The sequence below is a fragment of the Musa acuminata genome, chromosome BXJ1-8, assembly GCF_036884655.1.
Source record: "Musa acuminata AAA Group cultivar baxijiao chromosome BXJ1-8, Cavendish_Baxijiao_AAA, whole genome shotgun sequence".
NCBI lineage: Eukaryota > Viridiplantae > Streptophyta > Magnoliopsida > Zingiberales > Musaceae > Musa > Musa acuminata.
The window spans coordinates 48,657,969-48,680,970 of record NC_088334.1 but is presented as its reverse complement, the minus strand read 5'-3'; the positions used below and the strand labels follow the sequence as shown (position 1 = coordinate 48,680,970).

Below are 23,002 nucleotides of genomic sequence, written 5' to 3'. Positions count from 1 at the left end.
CATCAATTGATTATTAGTACAATAACCTTAACACTCTAAATAACGTCAAGACCTTTCAAAAATATCTCATATATTTTCTACCAATAATTTTTATTTAATTCTTTAAATCAAAGTGATCTTACAAAAAAAATTAAAGGCTATTTTTAAGTAATAAAAAATTGATATGTTTTTAATTCATAATTAATGATGATTGATTTGGGTTTATCGGACAGATGCAAAGGGAAGTGACAGACATATGGGCAGTATATAAATATTTGAAGTCAATTTTTGGGGGACAAAGAGGGCATTTCAAAATTGTATAAGGATAAGTATGTAAAAGCTCGTTGCTCTTTTATCGGCTAAAATAATGTAATTCGATTTTGAATGGTAATGATATGAGTAGGATGAAAGGTTTATACCGGTACGATATATTGATTGATTCGGATCGTAACACATCGGAAGGTATCCGTGCGACGAATCCTTTATATTTTCACATCCAAATTTATTCGTAAAATTGCTCATTTTATTTTTATTATTCAAAATGTTACTTTAATTAGATATATAATTTGCTTTATGTAATAAAACCGGCCGTCCGAAGAATAGGAGTCCGCTCGAGCCCGCCCGCGTTGACGACTCCGCGACTTCGCTCGCTCTCCCTGCGCACCCAATCGGCGATCCGCAAAAGCACCGGAATACCCTAGAAGAGAGATGGACGGCGGCGTCCCCGTGGGAGGTAACGGAGGCGGTGGCGGTCCGGCGCCTTTCCTGCTGAAGACGTACGAGATGGTGGACGACGCCTCCACCGATGCCATCGTGTCTTGGAGCTCCACTGGTGCGAGCTTTGTGGTCTGGAACCCTATCGACTTCGTCACCAGCCTGCTTCCGATGTACTTCAAGCACAACAACTTCTCCAGCTTCGTCCGCCAGCTCAACACATATGTAAGGAAACCAAACTTCAGCCCTTCTTCTCGCTTTGTTTTGGGAATCCGGTTCTTGGGTGTGATGTTTTAGGTCCGATGTCAAGATCGAATCTTGGGTTATTGTTCTTCGAGTTGATATACTTTGTCGTCGATTATCCTCGGAGAAAATGATCATGATTTGGAGTCAAAATTGAATCTTGATGTGTAGGGATTCAAGAAGATCGATCCGGAGCGGTGGGAGTTCGCGAACGACGACTTTGTCAAGGGTCAAAATCACTTGCTCAAGAAAATTCACCGCCGCAAGCCCACCCACAGCCACAGCCATCCGCCGGGAGGTGGGCTTGCTGACGCCGAGAGGGTTGCGCTAGAGGGCACGATCGAGCGCCTCAACCAGGAGAAAGCTGGCCTCGAGGATATTATCCAGAAGTTCATGCAACAGAAGTCGGGAACCGAGATCCAGATTGACGATCTCGAGCGGAGGTTGGCTGATATGGAGCAGCGGCATCTCAGAATTCTTGCTTTCGTCCAGCGAGCACTGCAGAAACCTGAGCTTATGGCAAATCTCATGAAGATGGCGGTAACCTCGTCGATGGACATCTCGGTCATCCATAAGAAGAGGAGATTACCACCAGATTTGGATTACAGCAATCAGGCTTCGGTGAACAACTTGCGTGCTGATCGTAATACCTCTACCAATCCCGAGAAGGGGTACATACTCGATCAGGACTTCTGTGAGAAGCTAAAATTAGAGTTGAGCTCAGGTATTCCAGATGATAATCTGATAACTGTGGTCACTCACAGCTCCAATGAAGATAATGACTGTGGTCAGGAGCTGGAGTGCCTCCCTTCCACACCTGAGACATTGCAGCTCTGTGGAACAGGGGCACCCCTTTGTTCAATAAGGAATGCTGTCTTTGTTAGGGAAATTGATGAAGATGATGGGCTCTTTCCTTGTCATTTAGGTCTAACACTTGCATCATCTGCAATGGAAATAGATGGTGGTAAATTTTCAAGTAGAACTCCAGATTTGGTGGATGAAGGGGCAGCTCATGCCACTGATCTCAAAACATCCAATACAGCAAGAGAAAATGATCTTACTATACCAGTCGTGACTATTCAAAGTATGGTGGCCCAGTCTACTGATGCCAAAGTCGTTTCCTCACAAGAGGTTCCACCTAGTAATGAAGCATCTGCAGTTCATATACCAGCGAATGATGTGTTCTGGCAGCAGTTTCTGACTGAAAGGCCAGGTTGATCTGATGCAGAAGATGCAAGTGCCCGTCTGAGGCAAAATCTTTATGATGAGCAAAACGAGGAAAGCATGCAAGGAAATGACAATATGTGTGCAGTGTGGAGCAATTAGGACTTCTCTTTGCCCTTATGGTGGCAACTTACAAGCTTCCTGAACCAGCTTCTCTTGTACCATGTCTTTGTAATATAAGTGCTTCATTCACTGCAGATTGACATGAACTAATGGTGTGCTTCAATGCAAGGATAGTGGTGGTTACTCTAAACCTATGATGACAATGCTCATGTTGAAGATGCGATTATTCATCTTTATATATCTTGTCTTTGTATATAATGGGAGAAATATATGAAACACACTGTGAATAGTCATTCTTATTTAATTTTTTGTTTAATCAGCAAAATTGATGATTGTTTCTGGCTACAAAGGGGCAAAGTTGTAATGTGAACATGAGTTGGTGCAGATCCAAATAGCTCCATGTTCCTCAGATCCATCAACTTGAACATGAGCTATACTATATTTGTGCCTCAGTTCCATCAACTAATTATTCATTATGATCATTTTCATATACATATATAATCATAGTTATAATAAATATATTTTTTTTTTTTATCATATTACTGAAACATCGGTGAAAAATGTCGATAAATGGATGACAGATTTGGAGATGGTCACTAATCACCCTTTCAAGCTTTCCCTGTGTTGTAAGAAATCACACAGCTAGAGTGACATCAAAATCATGAACTAACTCTTTCACAACCACAAAACAGTGACAATACATGAGTTAGAAACACCAATGTAGATTTACTCATGGTGGCACGGTATATGTAAATACCTGATTTGTGTGCACAGGATGTCTTACCAACTCTTCTTTTGGACAATCAAAGAAACAATTGAACTATATTACATAGTTATAGTCAAACCTTTTTATGCACATTTCAAAAGGGAATGAAAAAAAGTTATGGATATGGAATTGCTATCCATGATGAAGATTCTATTCCTCTAATGCATTTGCCCACCACCATGACACATTCCCCTCACCCTCCCACTACAACAGTGTGAAGTGAAGAAATTGGTTGCTGGCTCTTTATTCACTGGCCACAAAGCCAAAGCAGGTGGAACAGCTGACATCTCATTAAAGCCTTCCACTCACAGAAAGAGAGAGAACACAGAACACAACTCTGAGATCTCACAACCAGGAAGAAGAGATGGCAAAGCTCAGCTCAGGTTTCACTGTGGAGAAGAAGAGCCTGATCCTCTGGCCATTGCTTCTTCTTCTCCTCCTCCTCCTCCCAGAGCAAGCCACTGCAAGTGGGATGATGGTGAAGCTGCCCTGCAGTGGAAGAAGAAGAGGTCAGGGGTGCCTGCTGGAGCATGGGGTGGAGATGGAGATGAGCTCGGAGGAAAGCAGGAGGCTGTTGTGGGCTGTCACTGAAAAGAAGTACATCAGCTATGAGGCTCTCAAGGGGGATGTGGTGCCTTGCAACAAGCCTGGTGTCCCTTACTACAACTGCCATGTCTTCCCAAAGGCCAATCCCTACAACAGGGGCTGTCAAATCATCAGTGGCTGCAGGGGTGACAGCCCATAGAAGGGAGGCCAGACCTGCTGCAATTCAAGGTGTGAAGCTAAGCCTTTAATCTCACCTTTTTGCTTGGATTGTAATAGCTTCCTCATTGTAGTATAAGCATGAAGTGCTTAGATTGTTATGTCATGTCTCCAAGGAATATAATTGTTTGTTGGATATTACTGCAAATTTAATCCAACTACTAATATCACCTGACATGTTCTTGAAGTAAAGCTGCCTGTTTGTACAATGAACCAAAATTTCTTCTTCAGAAGAACAATCAGAAAGAACCTTAGGAGACATACATAGATACAAAAGCAAAGTGGAGAATGCACAGATTTAGGGTCAGATTCTGCAAATCCCATTGTAGTTCATCCTGTGTGTGTTTTGAAGGATTCTAAAGGTATTAATCACATGATTCAAGTTATGCATATCAAATTCTCTCTCAAAACTCAAAAGCAGGAATTTATTCTGAGTATTTAACCTCCAATAGTGGCATTTCTGGAACTATCAAATAAGCTACTAGTAATTTGAAAACTACCAAAATATCTTGAATTGATTAAAGGTACCCTGTTTCATATTGATCGTGCATGAAATTGGTTTCGATAGAAGACTTCCAGATTTGATCCAATTGATATCCTGCACCAAGGGGAAAGTAGAACACACATCACACAGTGTCAAGCATTTCCAACAAAAGTAATATTCTTAGATAAGCTGTTAATTCTTGAAAAATCAATTCAACATAAGTTAACCAGCAAATCAGATGACTTGGTCTGTGAGAAGTCACATAGATGGAGAGGAAATGGAATTTACATTGGATTATATTTGTTGTCAGCATTATATTACATCACTCATTCCTGTACATTCTTTGGATGAGCAGATATGGTTTCTTTATTTTCATCAACTCAACTTTCCTCCCTCTTCACCAACACTGTATCAACTATACCAGAATGATGTCAGGATTGATATTAGATTGGTTATACCGTGGATAAGATTAGCCTTGCCAATTAAGTCAGACCGTAGAACGAGTTGATATGTAAGACGATATCTGCAACTGCAATTACATGGTCCCCATTCAGCTTATGATTCAGCCCTTTGTCTCCGCGCTCGAGCCCCCCAAGATAGGTTGCCTCCTGAATCCTTATTCACGCTCCTCCTTTTCAACTCAGCAAGCTGATCTTGCTGATGGATTTTCCAACCAGGTCTCTCCTCCAGTGCCTGATAGAAAATGACTATGATTTAACATATAGCACACACATGACAAAATCCCTCAAAGGACTAATTGAAGAGCAGTAAGGATTAGAAACAAGGATTACTAGTTGTAAAATTTAAGAAAATCAATTACATGAAGTGACAAAATGAACTGTACCTGTCAGGTTTAGCATCACAGGAAATGAAAACAAGGAGGTTACATGTGTATTTTGAAGGGCCTTGTTGCAAACAGGTTTTTCCAAAGTGAAGAAAAACAAATACAATAAGCATAAGAGAACGCTGTTCTCTCAAAAAGAAAAAAAAAGTTTCAGATATAGTTGTGAAAGCAAAATCTTTGAACAATGAAAGCATGAAAAACTTGAAAGAGAAAATGAAAAGTCATCCAATAAATAGGCGGGTTACATGTTCGGAATGGGATTGACAATGTAACTTTGATCATCTAATTTTCCATATTCAGCATAGTGGAAACCAGAAACCACATAGCTACCTTATCACCAGTTAACCAGCGACATAGTGATGTTTGTATCTCTATTACTGGATAAACAAAATTTCTTTGAAAAATAGTGCTTTGACCATTAGGTCGAAACACGATTCTTTAATCATTAACCGGAAAGATCTTGCAAGGAAAAGAACAACCATCTTATGAGTATCATGTTGGATTATACTCCCACTATCCACACTTGCAATTTTAATGTGAAGAATTAAGAACCATTAGGATGAACATAGAAAAAACAAAACTCAAAATACAAAATAAATAAATAAAACACTATAAGAAGACATGGAAATCCTGATAAAAACCAAGTTAAGAAAAGTCATCTGGCAAAGTAACAACAAAGAGGGATTTTGGAGACAAGGCTCAAGATGCTTAACTATGTCATGGTATTCACCTAAAGAGTACAAAAGGAAATATTGTGAAACCTATTCTGGGCTCTCATGACAAACTTTCCACCAAACAGCATAACACTAAGATAGTCGAAATAAACAATAAGCCAAAGAAAAGAAACATAATATTGTAGCAATTTCACTACCTTTACATAATATCAATCTAGGCAAAAAGAAGACAAATTTAGAATTTAAATCCTAAAGAAACTAATAGAGAATCAATCAACTAGATAATACGACATGCTTAGAATAACTTAGCACAAACATTTCAATCTTGCTATCAAGTAAGATCTAACTTTGAAGAGATTTCACACCACAACTCACTCAATTCTCAGTAAACACTTAAGTGTCTGGAAGACCACAATCCTCGAGTTCAACAATAAACGGTATCTAAGAAGAGTAAAAAGTCAAAAAAAAGTTAGCAACTTGAACAAACTACACATACATCGGAATCGAATTTAAGCGATTGAATCCGACAGGGAACCCAAAACCTATCTCGAGATTACCGACCTCATCAACCCGCCGCCCGGTGGAGAAAGCGAGACGCAACCCCTGCGGGGGTCCGAAAGTGTCTCATAGGCCTCCTGCACCTCGATGAACCGCCGGGTGTACTCCGCACAATCAGGCGGCGACACGTCGCGATGGTACTTGCGGACCATCTGCTTGCACGCCTTCTTCACGCCGTCGAAGCTGCTCCGGGCCTTGGCCTCCTCCCCGACAGCCGCGCGGGTGCGGAAGGCGGACGAGGACAGCCGATGCCACCCGCCGCCCCCCGGACACTGGGGCAACCGGAAGGTCCCACTGCCACCGCCGAGAGGGGGCGGTGGTTGACCGGAGCGCGGTGTTGCCGTGCCCGGGGACTCTCCTTGCGCTCGTCTCCTCTGATTGGTTCCCTTGCCCTGTTTTGTGTCGGGTATTTATGTTGCCTTGAGGGCTCTAATTTGCAAATTTATTCCTTCATACTATTAATATACGTATAAGTCCTTCAAACCTTATTTATTTATCCATTAAATATAATAGAAATGATGAAAATTGAATTATTGAGGACTCTAATTTGCTAATCGATTCCTTCAATTTATTTATTTTACATATAAGCTCTTCAAAACTTATGGAATTATGGATAAAACTGTGATGATTTTCATCTTTTTATAGAGATATAAATGTGTTCTTGGAATATTTTTTCGTGTTATATTAAAATTTCTATTAAGGAAATGAGGAACGAATCGAAGAAAGTGATAAGGGGCATTTTAAGTATTTAAATATTTAAATATTATTTCAATTTTTTAGTGATTAATCTGATTTTATTAAAATTATATATATATATATATATATATATATATATATATATACATGCTATTATTATTATTATTATTAATTTTAAAGGGGTAAATATGCTATTTTTTAATGTTAAAAGGATAGATACTTAAAATAAAGATACATATACATATATACATACTATATTAGATTTTAATATAATAAATATGATATTTTCAGATATTAGAAGTATAGAATATTATGCAATTTAATGGATTTTTCTAAAAGCTACCCTTGAATTTTTAGGTTTTTCGCTTGAAATATCATTTTTTCCTTCAATACCCTAAGTATTCTTTCTCATCATCCTGTCATCTATGTTTTGTCATGCGGTCTATCATCTTTACGTGGTTGAACATGAAAAAAAAGGAAAAAAAAATCAAGAAGAATAGAAAGTAAGACGAAGGCGAAGACGAAGACGAAGTGGACCAAAGACATTTAGAATATTAGAGACATAAAAATATCAAATACCAAATAAGAAAATTAATAATTAAGAATATATACCGAAAAAAAACTTAAAATGAGAGGCTAAACTTGTCATAAAGTTTAAAGGAGTAAATATGTTATTTTTATTTATTATAAGGACAAATATGCAAGGTAAGATCATTAAGTTGTAAATATGTTATTTTTAATTATTAGAAGGACAAATATGCAAGGTAAGATCACAATGATCTATTTAGTTATCGAAGACGAGAGAGAGAGCGAGAGAGTGAGGTTACGGCCCGCGGCGCTCGGAGCGTCCATCCGCCTCTTAAATCTTGGAGGGGAGTCATTTCGTTGGTACATAGTGTGGGCTCCGGACCTTCGAAGGGGGCTATCAACAATCCAAATCCCAAGCATTCGAATCCGTCGCGCCGTCCTGATCCGTTTGATGTGCGCTCGAGGCGTCTCCGATCCCAAAGTTTGGATCTTGTCATGTGGTTCCTTGCCCAGAAAATGAGCTCCAAATCGCCCTTTTCCCCTGCTTTCGGCTCTTCTGGATCGCGACATTGTGTTTCCGGGTTTTGGTGGAGGCAAGCATGAACGTTCGTATCCTTGGCACCGTTCCGGATCAGCTTGTTAGGCGTTTGAGCCGTTCCTGAACCGGAGCGCTATATGGTTCCGATCTTTGTTATCTTGTTGCGGAGAGAAGATGGGAGGGATCGTTTCTGGTGCATCCCAATGTTCGTGATCTTCTATCGCTTGAAGAACATAGAGCCCATTTCATACACGGGCGTTTGATGCGATTTTGTCGTTCGAAGGTAAATTAAGCTTCGACCCTTTTCCGTTTTCTTAGTGAAGGAAATCAGATAAGGACGGTTCTTTTTTGTGGAACCCGACATATGTTCTCTGTTCCAAGGACCTTGTGTTTTACGTGGAGACACTCGGCAACATTTTGGTTCTTTTGTTCGTGCTGTTTGGTGCGTTGGAATTCAGGCTTCTGCAATGGCCATGTCTGCTGATAACATTCGGGGCTTTGCGCTGGCACTCTCCTCGAGCGTTTTCATCGGGTCAAGCTTTATAGTGAAGAAAATAGGTTTGAAGAAGGCGGGGATGTACGGTGTCAGAGCAGGTTGTGCTCTTTTACTAAATCTCCTTTTGGTTCTGCTACCTTGCATCATGATTTTTGGTCTTCAAATTTCTTCTTTTGTATAAATAATGGATTTGCGTAGCTAAAAATATGCTTTGGGGTTAAGAAAACCTAATCTTTTGGATACAGATAGCACAGGAGTTGACAGTTCGAGATAACAAAAGTGCATTATTAGTTTCAATGAGCTTGAACATGTAATTCAGTTGTTTTTGTTCTTTAAGGATCTGGAGGGTTCTCCTACTTATATGAGCCTTTTTGGTGGCTTGGGATGATCACCAGTAAGTTCCATTATGAGTATTTCATTTCATTTACTCTTCTCATTTTCTTCGTTCCTGGTTATTTAATTCTGCACCTCTCTTTTGTTCCATACTATTAGTACTTGTGATAGTATTGGTTCTTTTCACAAGTAATAAACATTTCTGATAAAGGTATTGCCATCATTTTAGTTGTTGAAGTGTTAGTAGAAATTTACAAGCTGATTTGTTTTGGTGCAAATTTTAGGTCCCGATAGAAACATGGATAGAGCAAAGAGCCATTAGTGCACTATCAGTGCATTAAACTTTCAGGAGGATGCAGTCCATATCTATGGGCTGCTCCTTTTGTTGTAAAGTTTATTTTATCAGTATGTTTATATTAAAACAATATCATCAATATGGTTGTATTTGTGTTTGCATGTATATCGACAAAAAGAGACGCATAGATAGATAGTAGGGAAAGAGAAAGAAGAGGGAATGGGATGAATTCTAGCAATGTAAGAAGAAATGAAGATAAATGTGAAGACTACAGACACCACTAACAGGGGGAAGGTGAGGACTTCTTAAAGAGAACAGGATAAGGTGAGGACAAAGAAAGAATGGTATGAGATGAGTTAATACCGTGGAACCTGAAAAAGGAGCTTTTTTTTCTTTTGTCTGTTTTAGATTAGTTTGAAGTTTTCTGACAATTTTCAGTACTTCTTATCAAGTTTTTTTTGTTCTTGATTGGATAATACCCTTCGACTTTGACATTATACTTATAAAAGGTCATACCCAATACAAAACCTAAAAGGTTTTGTTGAAGCTTAGGCCAATTCTGAACACCAATAATAAAATTTTAATATTTTCAATTTTTATTTTCTTAATATTATTTAGTGTTTTCTCATCAATTAGATCATTAATTTTAGCTTGTTTGTCATGTTTTATTTAGCAATTAGCATCTCTGCAGCAATACTGTGATAAATGATAATTGAAGTAAGATTATTCAATGCCTTGCCGATGTTATTTGTTTCTGTAGACATAATAGCTTGTTTAAAGAAAAGACTATTAGTATTTGTTGCATCAACTTATTCAGTATAAACAAAGTTTAAGCAGGTTGTCTCAAACTTAAATGGGCTGCACATGTTTTCCTTTTTCCATGGCCAGTGTAGCTTAATCGCAACTACTGCAACCTGAAATCAAATAGAATCAAATTATCCTAATAACCAGTTTACTGCCCAATTTATGCATTAGCATTGATTGTCTAGAGACCAAATCTCATCTGCAGTAGTAGATATTTATATTTAGTAGGTTCTAGCAATATATTACCTATCTTTTAATAATACGTTTCTGATGTAATTGGGTAGATAGAAGTAAAAACATCTCAGGAATATTTTCTTGTCCTTTGAGTTCTATCCTGACAGGGTCATTGCTAACTGGAGGATATCTTTTGTTTATCCTGTCTATAACAATTATAACCATATGAGGGATTGTAAATACAGTGTACCATAATATTTTCGTAATAGTTGATATAACTCTTGTCAAATCATCTTTTGCCATAGAGATGTTCAATACTGATGAACAGCACTTATAGCTTTAAACTGATAATTGCCACCTTTTATTAAAAGTTTCTGTCTTTTATGCCATGTCCTGGGATAAATTTGTAACGCTGTTCTTACTCAGTCAAAATTAGTTCTTCTTGAGCTCTTTTATCTCTCATTTCTTGCTCAATTTGATGTGTTACTTTGCTTCTTTTTCTTTCAGTGATTGTTGGTGAGATAGCTAATTTTGCTGCTTACGCATTTGCTCCAGCAATACTTGTTACTCCTTTGGGAGCTTTGAGTATTATAGTCAGGTACCACACGTACTACTCTGTTAGATACGTCCATGCTCAATAATTGCTTGATCCCTCTTTCTCCTTAAATCTATTCTCATGCAGTGCAGTACTAGCACATTTTGTTTTGGATGAAAAGCTGCACGTATTTGGTGTCCTTGGTTGCATTCTTTGTGTTGTGGGATCTACAAGCATAGTTCTACATGCACCAAAGGAGATAAACATCGAGTCAGTGAAGCAAGTTTGGAACCTAGCTACAGAACCAGGTACCAAAAGTAATAGTTGCCACTAGGAATAACTACATCAACTTTTTATCTTCTACAGTGATATGTCCAGTGCAGACTTGAACTATAGCAGTGCGAACATAATCGTAACTGACACTGATGTATAATTTGTCCACATGTTTCCATCATGCCATGTAATTTCTTATCACTTCTGTAACATTCTGACCAATGAATTTTGTTTTTACAGGGTTCATTGTTTATTCATGTGTAGTTGTCATTGTGGTACTTGTCCTAATTATCCGATTCGCTCCACGTTATGGTCAAACGCATATGGTTGTATATGTTGGGATTTGTTCAATGATGGGCTCTCTGACGGTATGTTCAACTACCTTCGCAGCAAGATTCAATCTTAATAAAAGAAAAATCATTTTTTATTGTTTGTTTGTTTACACAGGTTATGAGTGTCAAAGCATTGGGCATTGCCTTGAAGCTCACATTTTCTGGAATGAACCAATTTGTATTTGTTCAGACTTGGTTCTTTACAGTTGTTGTGGTAATTTGTTGTCTCCTGCAGTTGAACTACCTGAACAAGGTAACTTGTCTGTATTCATGCTAGTCAATTCATTATGTACATTTAGAATTTCTGATGATTAGGAAAAAAAAGGATATTGTTCTCATCTTTTCGATGTGTTTATATATACATGCGGGCTTCAACACGATCTCCATTTGTATTAACAGACTTGGATCTACAAGAGACTAAAGAGGTCTTAATGAAATTTCTTTTTGTTGTTTGATTAATAGGAATAAATCTCTGAGGATCAAGAACTATGGGTTGGAAGAGTGTGGGAGTTCATGTAATTTTTCACATTGTGGAAAGCTTTCCAATTGATATTTGCTAAACCCGGTTACTTTTTATGAAATTGTCAGAACTTGATTAAAGCTGTTCTATTGAAATCACAAAACTGTTTCTAAGAAACCATCTGAAAGTGAGCTTCAGCCATGACTTGGTCCTGGACCTGACTGAAATTGAACTGAAATGAATAAGATTTTATCTGTTTCAACTGAAACAACTACCAGAATGCAAATTTTATAATAGAAAAAAATCCAGGTTGTACTTGGACATTTGTGGATGATGACAAACCAGACCATTTTGCCACTAGAAAGCCCAATTATAGTTTTGTCTGATAAAAAAAATAGTGTACTTTTGTAAAAGGATTTCTCATTTTCAGTTGGAATCTCAATTTATCTAAGGCATGCTTGAATACGTATGCTTATATTTATTTTTGTTTATGAGTTTGTACTTGAGTGACAAGGATCTTATTTAACTTTTGACATCCATGCGTGCATAGTTAATGATAGGATTAGAAAACTATGCAGTCATTTGTATGTTTTTAATCTCTCTAAGTGCTTTGAAGTTCTAGGATATGCTGATATGCCTATGATTTGCAGGCTTTGGACACTTTCAACACTGCGGTGATTTCTCCTGTCTACTATGTGATGTTCACGACTCTCACTATCTTTGCTAGCATGATCATGTTTAAGGTAAAAATCTACTAGACAAACTTATTTAAACCTTGTTTCAATGTCCCTATATTTGATGCTAATGGCTTTTACATATCAAGATACCTGAGTTTTATGAATGACATGTTAACAATGGAGTTAAAATCATCTACTTCTTATATCTGTTATTATGTTCTTATTTCTTGATATGACTTATACTGCAAATTCTTTTTCTAGAGACATCTACTTTATACTGACTTTTAGGGAAAAACTGATGTCAGTATTTGAGACGAAACTCATATATAGGGCTGCCATAATAGCTCCATGTCTGTGAACAGCTCAAACTCAGTTTTGTTTGAAATTCTCTCTTGTTTAAGAACAAAGGTGGACACCTTTAAATAAATCTCTTCATCTTTTAGCTAACCCTTTTGCTAATTATATTCTGACGAAGTGCTTTTTCTAGACATTTAAATATAGTAATCACTTCACAGAGTTCAGACTTCAGACATTAACAAATGGCTGCCTTGGGCACAGATTAGCCAGGCTTTACCTAATTTCTGTTGTTTCCAGGACTGGGCTTCACAGAATGCATCGCAGATTGTTACGGAGCTTTGTGGGTTTGTTACAATTCTTTCAGGAACTTTTCTTCTTCATAAGACAAAGGACATGGGAAATTCTATGAACAAAGAACCAATTATATTTTCTGAGACAGAACTCTCACACCACTAACTGCATTCAATCATACTTGAGTCTCAGCTTCGTTTCAGACACATGTTCGGATTCCAAGCCTTGTGCCTCCGCACATGACTTATTGGTGAAGTTAATCCAGCAAAATGTAACAGAAAGCACACTTCCAAGAACTCAGATCATGATATCTGGAAGTGAGTTTCAAAGTTTCCCAGATAAATTGTGCAGAAAAGGAAGTCCGAGGATAATCCTTCTGAGAATTATTTATCAGGCTACAGGAATCTTGAAGAGAAGAATTACTAATACTAATTTTGCGGTAATTAGGTAATTTTATGTTTTTGTACATGTGAAGCACATCTTGCAACTGATTATATAGAGCAAAATGAAGTAAATGATTTGCCAGCCTTTATTTTACAATCTTTAGTTTGAGGTCAATCCATTTTGGACTTCATCTTTTATGATGTTTAACTTATGGAACTATCATGAACATAGTTGATCTTCTTTTTCTCTGTGGTATGAAATACTATTAAATGATAACAATAATAGAGATTAGTAATGTGTTAAATCCTGCACTGTCATTTATTTATATTGTAATCGGGTTACTCAAATAGATTGGAAAGTGGTGATTTATCAGAAAAAAGATCCTTATCTTAAGTATGATGTAATGGTTGGCTAGTCTGTATAGTCAACGGTGAACCTCATTGGATCTTCTGTAAAAGCATTAAATCTGCTCCTACTGTGGAGACACAATGAAGCAAGGATTGATGGCAATGGCTGTCAATTGATGATGCTGCTGCTGCAGTTCATGTCCTTACCAAGGTGTATTCTGTGTATCCCATCTTCAACAGTGGAAATTAGTAATAGGTAATCATCCTCATGATCAAACAATAGAGCAGGGGGAAGACATTGATAGCCATTAGACACCAACTGTCCTGCTCCAACATTGAGGTTGTTTGGTTAGTAGTAAAGCTGTTCCCATAATGCTTCTATAAGTAGGACTGCAGCTTTAGTTTTCATGAGGAAATGTCCAAAGGGGATGAAGTCAAACTGAGGGCTAAGTCACCCATTTAGCTAGTACTGAAAAAAGTTGTGGTTTGCTGATTAAGAGATCAGGGACCAAGAGAAATGAAGCAGGGCAATGATGGTGGAAAGTGCTGGACCTTGGACTGTCTTTTATCCCTCCCTAGACATAGAGAGAGAGAGGTGAAAAGGTGACCTATTCTGGTAGCTAGTCACTTTGATGTCCTATAATCACGTAGTTAAAGCTGGTATCTGATGCTTCCTAAGAGACAATGCATGATGGCTGGAGATAGATAGGTTATATATATGTACACACACAGAGAGAGAGAGAGAGAGAGAGAGAGAGAGAGAGAGTACTCATGTGGGTGGTTGGTGGTGCCATGGGCATCAATCATTTCTGGACAAGGTTGTCCTTGATCAGAAATTTTTTGGGCAACTGTGTCAATTGTTACTATCGATGAGGTATGCAATCTTGTTGTATTGTGATTAAGAATCAAGAATACATAAGCTAAAGAACATCAACTGGTACTCTCTTAATGTTCACAAGCCATTTGACAATAGAAGAGGGAGATGATTTTGATGACTTCTCAATTCATGGTTAACAGTTATTAGTCTCATTCACACATAGATTTACCAAAAAAACTCATCCAGAAAGAGATCTTTTCTCCAATTTTTTTTTTTACTTTGGTCACCTGTTCTTGAGATTCCTGTCTCCTTATTCACCTGTTTACGGAATTCTAATATCCGATAAGAGTAGTTTTATTTGCGAATCTTTCTATCGACAGTCAAAATCTTTACCTGTTATTTTTCGTTTGATGTCTCAGGAAATTTTAAGATGTTATTCCATACTGCATTACATCTAAAAAAGTACAAAAAAAAAAGTTGGCAATGACAATATCTCATGAAAGAGAGCATTTCTGGAACACAGATGAATTGCATAAGGAAACATCAGCAACAGACTTAGGTACCATTTCTAAGAGCAACCAAAATCTTGTGTAGAGAGAAATGGCATTCTATGACTATACTTCCTTTTTACAAACTCCACAGCACCTTCAAGTGAGGATCACTAGAACACAGATGAATTGCAGGCAAGAACCATCAGTAGCAGACTGTGGATGCTGCTTCAAAGTGCAATCAGATCTTTTTTAGAGAGAGAGAGAGAGAGTGAGAGTGAGAGTGAGATTCTCATAACTGTGCCTCCTTTTTACAGTCTTCACAAATTATTTCTTCTGAGCTAGATTTTATGCTTTGGTGCTCTTTCTACTACCCACATGGAACATCCTCATTCCTTTCAGAACTTTAGATATCTTCATCAGATTTCGTTTCCCCATTCCCAGATTCATCTTTCCAGCTGATAGCTTCAATGCTTGAAGGCAGCACAATTGCCCAGTTGTTGCTTCCTCTTCCTCGTCCTCTTCCTCTTCCTCTTCCTCTTCTTCAAGCTCCACTCTCCTTGCTTTCTTCTCCTTCTTCTTGGTATCAGTCTCACTAGCATTGGCCTCGTAAGCCTCCCAGAGTAGATCCATCTCTTCGCCACCTTCCGCCACCTTTCGTTCCTTGCACAGCTTGTACGTCATTCGTTCCTCGTACAGCTTGCAAGCCAGCGTCCTCTTCCACTCTTTTTCCTTCCTTATCGATCCATAACTCTGAAGCCTCTCGATGGTCATAGATTCTGTTAGATGCTCTGCTCTGTCTTCGTCCCGCTTGGGCTCTGCGAACTCCCGATGTGAGCCAAGGACCTCTCGAGCATTCGGCATTCCTTTTGCTTGTGCTTCAGTTGCCCTGCATTGGATTCCGGTCCCAGAATTGGCTACCTGGTGCTCACCATCTGTGGCGGAAATGCCCAAAGCGACATCAGTAGGAGTCTCCTCCAAACTGCTTCCTCCGCCCCCAACAGCAGAAGCCAAACACTTCTCCTCTGGTTCTGGATCTGAACAAGCATCCTCAAAGAACTCGCCGAACAGTGCTTGCGCGGCACTCTCCTGCGAGCTTGGACTGGCATCATCGATCGATGAGAGAATTATCGACGCAAATTGGTCTAACAGGTCGATCCTCCCATTGCCATGGAGGTTGTCCTTTAGAATGCTGAGGACAATGCAGCAAGTTTTACCGACGAACTCGGGTGGCGCCGCAGGGGGCGCCTCATCGAGGTAGGGGGAGATGGTAAGGAGAACCAAGAGGAGGACTACAGTGGAGAGGAGGAGAGGAGAGAGGAATGAGAGTAATTGGGCAAGGTAAGGAAAGAAGAAGAGCAGGTAGGCCAAATGCAATGGATGAGAGGTCAAGAAGGTGCAGAAGGAGAGGAAGTCATCCAAGAGGATGGCCAGAAGGAGACCGGCATTGCAAGAAGTCCATAACTTGGACATGCCTTCTTCTTCTTCTTCTTCTTCTTCTTCTTCTTTCTCTTACCTTTGTTTTGGAGTTTGGTGGGGAAGAAAGCAGAAATGGAGGCGAGAAGAAGAAGAAGAAGAAGAAGAATAGAGAGATCAAAAGATAATTGCTGGTGTTTCCTTGTATTCCTTGTGGGGTGTAGTTTTGGTGTGACAGGAAAAAGCTACCAAAGATCAATCCTCCACAGGGATAGTGATGTGAACATGGCCACAGTTTCTTTTTCTGCCTCCTCAGATTTGGCCATTGCAGGAATCACAGTGATTGCTAAAGATAATAAGGGTGGAATTAGGAAAGAAGATCATAACATTTTTGAGACTCATCTATCTAAATGCCTGGCTTAGTGGCTGCTAAACAAGAGGATGGAGTAGAGAGAAGATGAGAGATCAGAGTGTATGTGCGTGTGTGTAAAAGTGCTTGTTGGAAGCACATGCACATGACCATCATTGAGGTTGGCTCACTGTAGTGGCTTTGTCCTTGAGCTCATGCATATACTTTCTGTGGGGAGTCCTTTGCTCTTCCTTTAGGACTCACATGTGACCCTACATGTCCTCCACTTTTTGTGGGATTAGATGCTTGAGATCATTCCTCCATTACTGCAACCACCTTCTCCTTAACCTCCCTCCCTCTCTGGGTTCCCAATAATGCTTGCTTATTGATGCATCCTCTGTATCAGTTCTCAGTGTCAGCATGCTGCATTACTGACTTTACAATCTTCTTTAGCACTTTAATGAATGATCAGATTGATTGTTAGATTTCACTTGCACATCTTTTGAAGATGATTGTTACATGCAACACTCACTAAGAAAGCAATTCACTGCCAAAGGAATTCAATCTATTATATGCAAGAAGATACTTTGTAGGATTAAAAAATTATGTATGGAATTGCTAAATAAACAGTCTAAAAGAGGATTCAATGTACTTACACAAAAGCTTTCACCATCAATCTTCCTTTTCCTCTCCCTCTCCTTTCTCTCTCTCCCTTTTGTTTTCTTGCTGCAGAAGGGATCACTGTCACATATTGTGTTTCATGAAACAAGGTATCCAATCTCAAAGATGACATACTTTTTCTACCAACCTAAAGCAGCAAGATATCCATTTGCTTATCATGTTTGAAGAAAATTCATGTCCTAGATAAAATATAAAGGTAGGTAAAGAAAAATTAGCTCTACTGATATTGATTCATATGTCCCTAATTCAGTCTCATAATTAAACTTTATTGCTTCAACATATCATAATTAAGTGACAAAGTACATTTTTATTTTTATTTTTTTGGAAAAGAATAGTAGTATAACTACTAAGATTATAAAGAAACCTAGTCAAATCCATTAGGTTGTCACAATTATATGAGATCATTAACATATGTTATATTATGATTTATGTTCTAATTCCATTAAGATTAAATCTCCCCATCTACATTCCTTGTGTTAACAAACATATAAAGAGAAAATTGAGGTTAATTACTTTTAATTGTAATTAATATTAGTAGTTTGAGCTATATATATATATATTAAAAATAGTCTTAATGTTTTTATTATTATAATAAATTGAATTACTGAGATTAAGTACAAATATATGTAAAAGTAAAACTGAGTCATTTCGCCTTCAATAAATCAACCATATATAATTCAGTGATACATTCGGATTTTGTGATTCCCGTCCTTTATGAATTTGGGACCCATTAGTAACTCAACCATCTAACGGGTCGAGTTCTAAGGATCCAAAAGCGGGTAAATAATTAGGCCATTTAGCGGATTGAGGATTCCGATCCATATTATCGGGTCGGATTTGTGTCATGGAAATGGGTTATTAGGCCTAATAAACCCTTTATAACAATAGCCATTATTTTTCCCTTCTCACCGTCGACGGCCTCTCCGCTTTCTCCTCTCGCTCGCCCTTCTGCAACCCTAGAATCGCCACCTGCGCCACCACCGAAATCCCATCTTTCTGATCCTTCCGCCACTGTTCTTTCCTCCGATCTCGATCCCTTTGCGTGTCGCGAAGGGGAGGTTCCATGAACTGCGAAACCTGCCAACTCAAGGAACTGGTGAGACCCTATTTTCCGAAATCCTTTTGGCCCTTGTTCGTTTCATTCCTAACCTCATTCTCGAGTAGCTTCGAGTAGGTTCGCATATACCGATCCTCGTTTCTTTCCTCTTCTTCGTGTAATTTCAGGGGTGCTTAGTAGCTATCGCTTTAATTTCTTGTTGACTATTCTTCGATCATTAATACCAGGTGGTGGTGCCGACAGAGATACAAGATGTGCTGCGTTGTAAGTTCAATTATTGCTTATGTTAAACAGTGGAATTTGCATGACTATGATTAGGATGTGTAGCATTTGTCTTTTACGATTGTTAGTCTTGTACAATCAGCTGATTACCATGTAGTGGCTTTCTCACCGTAGCTGTTTTTTTTGCTGATGCATCGTAGATGCCCCTGTATGTAGATGTCATGCTGCACAACACGTGCTACAAATGCCAACAACTTATGCAATGCTGACTTATAGTTCATGTGCGCACCTCGATACGAATGATAAGTTGGTCTGACTTTGCCAGATTCCTAGTTTCGTGAGAGAAAAAGGGTAAAATGTAAATTGTTATAGCTTAGGAAGGTCTAGCACTTGCATATACGTGCAATTAAAGGAAAATTCGGTGTCATTTCAATGATTTAGGTAAGAATTCTTTTGTATTTGAGAATATCAAAGTTACTTTCTAGATTTCTTGGGAAACTAAAGATTTTAAAGTGAGCGAAAAAACAATGCAATGGTAAAAAAATGGTTAATAGCAAAGATATGAAAGTGCTCGACCCGTACGCTATATGAAAATTTACGTTTTTTATCCATGAGATTTTCAATTTGACATGGTCACACGAATTTATCATTCATATAGAAGTTTATGTGGTGCCATGTCATAAATATACAATTTAGTTTTCCGATTTTGCAAGGAAAATATAAGGCTAAATTCTTCAGTCCATGGTTTCGCTGTTTTTAAGCTCACTTTTCCAAAATTAACACAACTTTAGATTTTCCTGCACTCCAAATATAAAAAAAGGAAAATTGTAAACATACTATTTTTTGTTTATTTATTTTTACTTGAAGCATTTCATCATGGAATAAACTTTCTACAAATTTTCTTTGAATCAAAGTGGCGTAAACTATTTTTAATCTCTAGTTTTGCTTATGCCTTCTTTATCATGTATATTTTTTTCTGAACTTCTGAAACAAATGCTGGAACTGCTTTAGCATTCCAGACCATGTGGTTATAGTGCGTATACTGCCTGTGACCTTTGATCTTCAGCAGTTGTCTTTATCTGTTGCTGATTGTTGGACACCTCTGCATATATTTATCAGTTCCTTTTTTGCAGGCATATTGCATACAATTATCTTCCATAGAGCATTAGGACTTGTTCGGCCCAATGATGTTGAGTGTGAACACTTCGAGCTCACCTATGTAAGTTGTTTGCCTTATAACAGAAGCTACTTAAGCTGTTGAGTTGTAACCATATCTGGCATATGTTGTTGCATACAGTGTCCCATTTGGATTTATTTCTTTATGTTTGCTTTCTTTCAATTTTTGTTGTGTATGGTGTCATAATGGGGCATCATCATTGGACACCCTTTCTTAACTAGGTAGCATATATCCAATTATCCATAGTTTATCAGTCCAAGTTGTCATGACCTTCTCTTTATGCACATGACCCGATTCTGTAGCTAACAGTCAATCCACAAGTTTTGGCATGCATTATTATTGACTTGACAACCAAGAAAATTGGGCATGCCTTGGTGCTGTTTGGTGTGTTGCTTCTTTATAAAGTGTGCTGTTAGTTTATGGTTTGCGTTTGACCTGTAAAAGACTGCCAGTCTGTTGCTTAATTGTGATTTGCATTGCTTTTGTCTCCGTTGAAGTTCTTTGTTTTGCGTTTATGTTTCTGTTATAGCCATCTTATCCTGAAGCTTTCTTGCAGGTTCGTTGTGGAGATCATGAGATTGAAAAGAAGATAGATGAAAAGATTGACCAGTTCATTGGTTGGGTAGAGAAACATCCAAACAGAAAAGGCCAGGTTTATGCTTTTATATTATCAGATACCTATCGGTACTTACGGTTCACAGATGATGCTAGGACTCTATTTTCATTTTTTTTAGGCTGATACGTTCATGAAATTTTTGCTGGTGCAGGTATGCTTATCTTTTTACGAGGTCAAAAACAAGCATGCAACATGGTTTGGGAACAAAATTGAGCACCTTTATTGGGAGCAGTGGTACATCAATTTACATGTGTTAAACCCTAAATCTCATGGTAAATCTCATTATACCAAAGCACCCGTAAGCACTGGAGGTAGTAAGGCTCTTTCTCTGAATTTGCCAATTTTATCATTATTTTATTATTTGATAATCTAACCTTCTATATATCTTATTATCTTAGAAAATGCATCTGAAGAGAGCAGTTCGAGACATGCTGCCTTAGAGTCATCATTATGTGAAGTCTTGTTTCAAATTATAAGATTTGCTGATGAGAAAAAAGACCACATTCCAACTGTACAAAACTCTGAGATTATATCATTTCCATTTGAGATCTCAACTCCAAGGTTGCTTTGTCCGGACACCATTCTCTATGTCCTAGTAGCCACAATGCTTGATTTAGTGCATTAAGTGAATTAGATTCTACACAACTCGATCTCCAGGTAACACCTTTTCTCAACATGTTCCACAGTTCATCAGACTCCTCTTTTGGTTGGCATGCTGATGTGCTTAAGAGGATGCTGCAGACTGGACATCCTTCCATGCTCAGTTGACTTTAAAATTATGCAGGCGTAAGTTGCATACAGTCATCCTTTCATTTCTAAAAATGTTTATTCATGTTACAGAAACCATTGCTGCTTAAAATGTCATGGTAAATTAATATCAACTACTTCTCTGAACCAGGTTTATACTCAGGTGGTGAATGAAGCTGAAGAGAAGGGGCATTTTGTCCATTGATCTTGTACATAACCCTTGGACAGGCCTATTAAATCCTCATCATTTGTTGCAGTTTCCTGAACTACATCTAAGGCATCATGGCAGACTACAATTGCTCCTGCACTTCAGTGTGAGTATCAATGCCAACTTAAAATGTGGCTAACAAGTTATATCATGATATGCGCTACATACTTTTGCTCAAATGTTCATTCTTCTGTCTCGGTTGCTCGCTGTGTTTCATATTGCTCTTAACTTGTTTCTTCTGCAAGTTTAAGTATGACTTTTCGTGCACCAAATAGGGTTCTTTAACTGGCCATGTTATGTGCTTCTATTCTCTCACTGAACTTGCATCAGGTCTGCAACCTGTAATTTTCATATTCTACAATTGAGTATTGGCTAGTGATCAACACTCCTGCAGTGGTAGATGACAGTAATCTACAATAAACATAGCTCATTCTTGGCATGTACGAATTTGAATATTTTATTGGATCTAGTAAAAATCATCTCAGTGGAGATATATACAAGATAGTTGTTGCTGTTCGCTTGGTTGGGCAGTTAAAGGCATCCTAGGTGCATCCCTTGGGTCCCTCCGCCATGTGGGATCTGCTGCACTATCTAAAACTAATGCATGTTACTTTAAAATGTACTATTTATCCCTATTGAAGTGAAACAAAAGAGAGCGAGTAATTTGTCACTTAGATGTATCCATATGTAACGAATGAAAACATTTGTTCTAATGTCCATCGGATGAATCTTCTTCTAGTTTAGTGATTGCATTAGAATGTTTTGCATTACCCCAAAACTTGGTCACGGGTACTGCCAATACTTTCTGGTTCGATTAGTGCAATCCTTTCTCTTGCATCTTCATCATCAAAGAAGGGAAAAGAATACCCAAGATGCCATTGAATGACATGACTGGATTCAGTTCCCCCATTCATGCTAAATGGGATATGACTCTCTGGAGTTCAACTTGTCTCCCATCAAAGATAGAATCTTCTTCTCTTTGCTTTATCTTTCTCCCCAGTATCCCTGTCAAGTTTGACCAGTCCCAGAATAGAGAAGGCCAAACACAAACACACAGAGAACATATCCCTCCTTCTCTGCCATGACCTCCAGTATGTGTTCCCTTCACCGCAAGCCACACGGATCAACTGTGAGCAATGTGCCTGAGCTATAGCATCTACACCTTTTGTAACATGAACTATTTCTTCAACAATTTTCCTGTCTCAATAGTCATTCCAAAAAGGGAAGAACGTGCAATGGTCCACCATCATGGGGAGCAAACTAGTCAGCAGAGGTGGTATTTAACATGTGCCCTAAAATGGAAGCCATCACCTCCCAGCTCACTCCTTGTTTGTGAAGATAAGATCAGAACATATTCTGCAGGCAGGATGGGGCCGAGAACACAAGCATTTAGCTTGAACAGTGTGCCAGCTCTGATACAAGAGTTGGAGATATCAGGTTGTCCACTTCCAAC

General features: G+C 38.4%; 5 protein-coding genes across 12 annotated transcripts; 3 read left to right on the top strand and 2 right to left on the bottom strand.

The window, feature by feature from the left end:
- Positions 1–578: 578 nt before the first annotated feature.
- LOC103996035 (heat stress transcription factor A-5) lies at positions 579–2,463 on the top strand. The gene is made up of 2 exons (XM_018829724.2): positions 579–918; positions 1,108–2,463. Exons 1-2 carry the CDS (start codon positions 688–690, stop codon positions 2,152–2,154), a joined length of 1,278 nt encoding a protein of 425 aa, XP_018685269.2. The 5' UTR covers positions 579–687; the 3' UTR covers positions 2,155–2,463.
- A 540-nt stretch (positions 2,464–3,003) lies between these two features.
- LOC103996474 (uncharacterized) lies at positions 3,004–6,753 on the bottom strand. 8 transcript variants are annotated; one of them, XR_010476270.1, is made up of 5 exons: positions 6,315–6,753; positions 6,129–6,194; positions 4,524–4,928; positions 4,280–4,349; positions 3,004–3,948 (listed from the first exon to the last, which is right to left on the bottom strand). XR_010476270.1 is itself a non-coding variant. In XM_018830037.2 (3 exons), exons 1-3 carry the CDS (start codon positions 6,461–6,463, stop codon positions 4,871–4,873), a joined length of 273 nt encoding a protein of 90 aa, XP_018685582.2. In that variant the 5' UTR covers positions 6,464–6,753; the 3' UTR covers positions 4,503–4,870. The 8 variants fall into 8 exon arrangements, 1 of the variants encoding a protein (XP_018685582.2); XR_010476271.1 differs by having other exon boundaries at positions 3,004–3,478; XR_010476272.1 differs by having other exon boundaries at positions 3,004–3,478; positions 4,694–4,928.
- A 1,071-nt stretch (positions 6,754–7,824) lies between these two features.
- LOC103996037 (probable magnesium transporter NIPA2) lies at positions 7,825–13,619 on the top strand. The gene is made up of 9 exons (XM_009416835.3): positions 7,825–8,356; positions 8,455–8,667; positions 8,907–8,963; positions 10,683–10,773; positions 10,858–11,018; positions 11,224–11,351; positions 11,431–11,568; positions 12,426–12,518; positions 13,047–13,619. The coding sequence occupies exons 2-9, from the start codon at positions 8,541–8,543 to the stop codon at positions 13,203–13,205; spliced, it is 954 nt and encodes a 317-aa protein (XP_009415110.2). The 5' UTR covers positions 7,825–8,356; positions 8,455–8,540; the 3' UTR covers positions 13,206–13,619.
- A 1,442-nt stretch (positions 13,620–15,061) lies between these two features.
- On the bottom strand, positions 15,062–17,030 carry LOC135588450 (uncharacterized). The gene has a single exon (XM_065080582.1). The coding sequence runs from the start codon at positions 16,547–16,549 to the stop codon at positions 15,425–15,427; it is 1,125 nt and encodes a 374-aa protein (XP_064936654.1). The 5' UTR covers positions 16,550–17,030; the 3' UTR covers positions 15,062–15,424.
- Positions 17,031–18,412: 1,382 nt separating this feature from the next.
- LOC135588452 (autophagy-related protein 101-like) lies at positions 18,413–21,763 on the top strand. The gene is made up of 8 exons (XM_065080583.1): positions 18,413–18,618; positions 18,807–18,843; positions 19,935–20,020; positions 20,535–20,630; positions 20,746–20,905; positions 20,993–21,155; positions 21,281–21,380; positions 21,493–21,763. Exons 1-7 carry the CDS (start codon positions 18,586–18,588, stop codon positions 21,360–21,362), a joined length of 657 nt encoding a protein of 218 aa, XP_064936655.1. The 5' UTR covers positions 18,413–18,585; the 3' UTR covers positions 21,363–21,380; positions 21,493–21,763.
- The last annotated feature ends 1,239 nt before the right edge of the window (positions 21,764–23,002 follow it).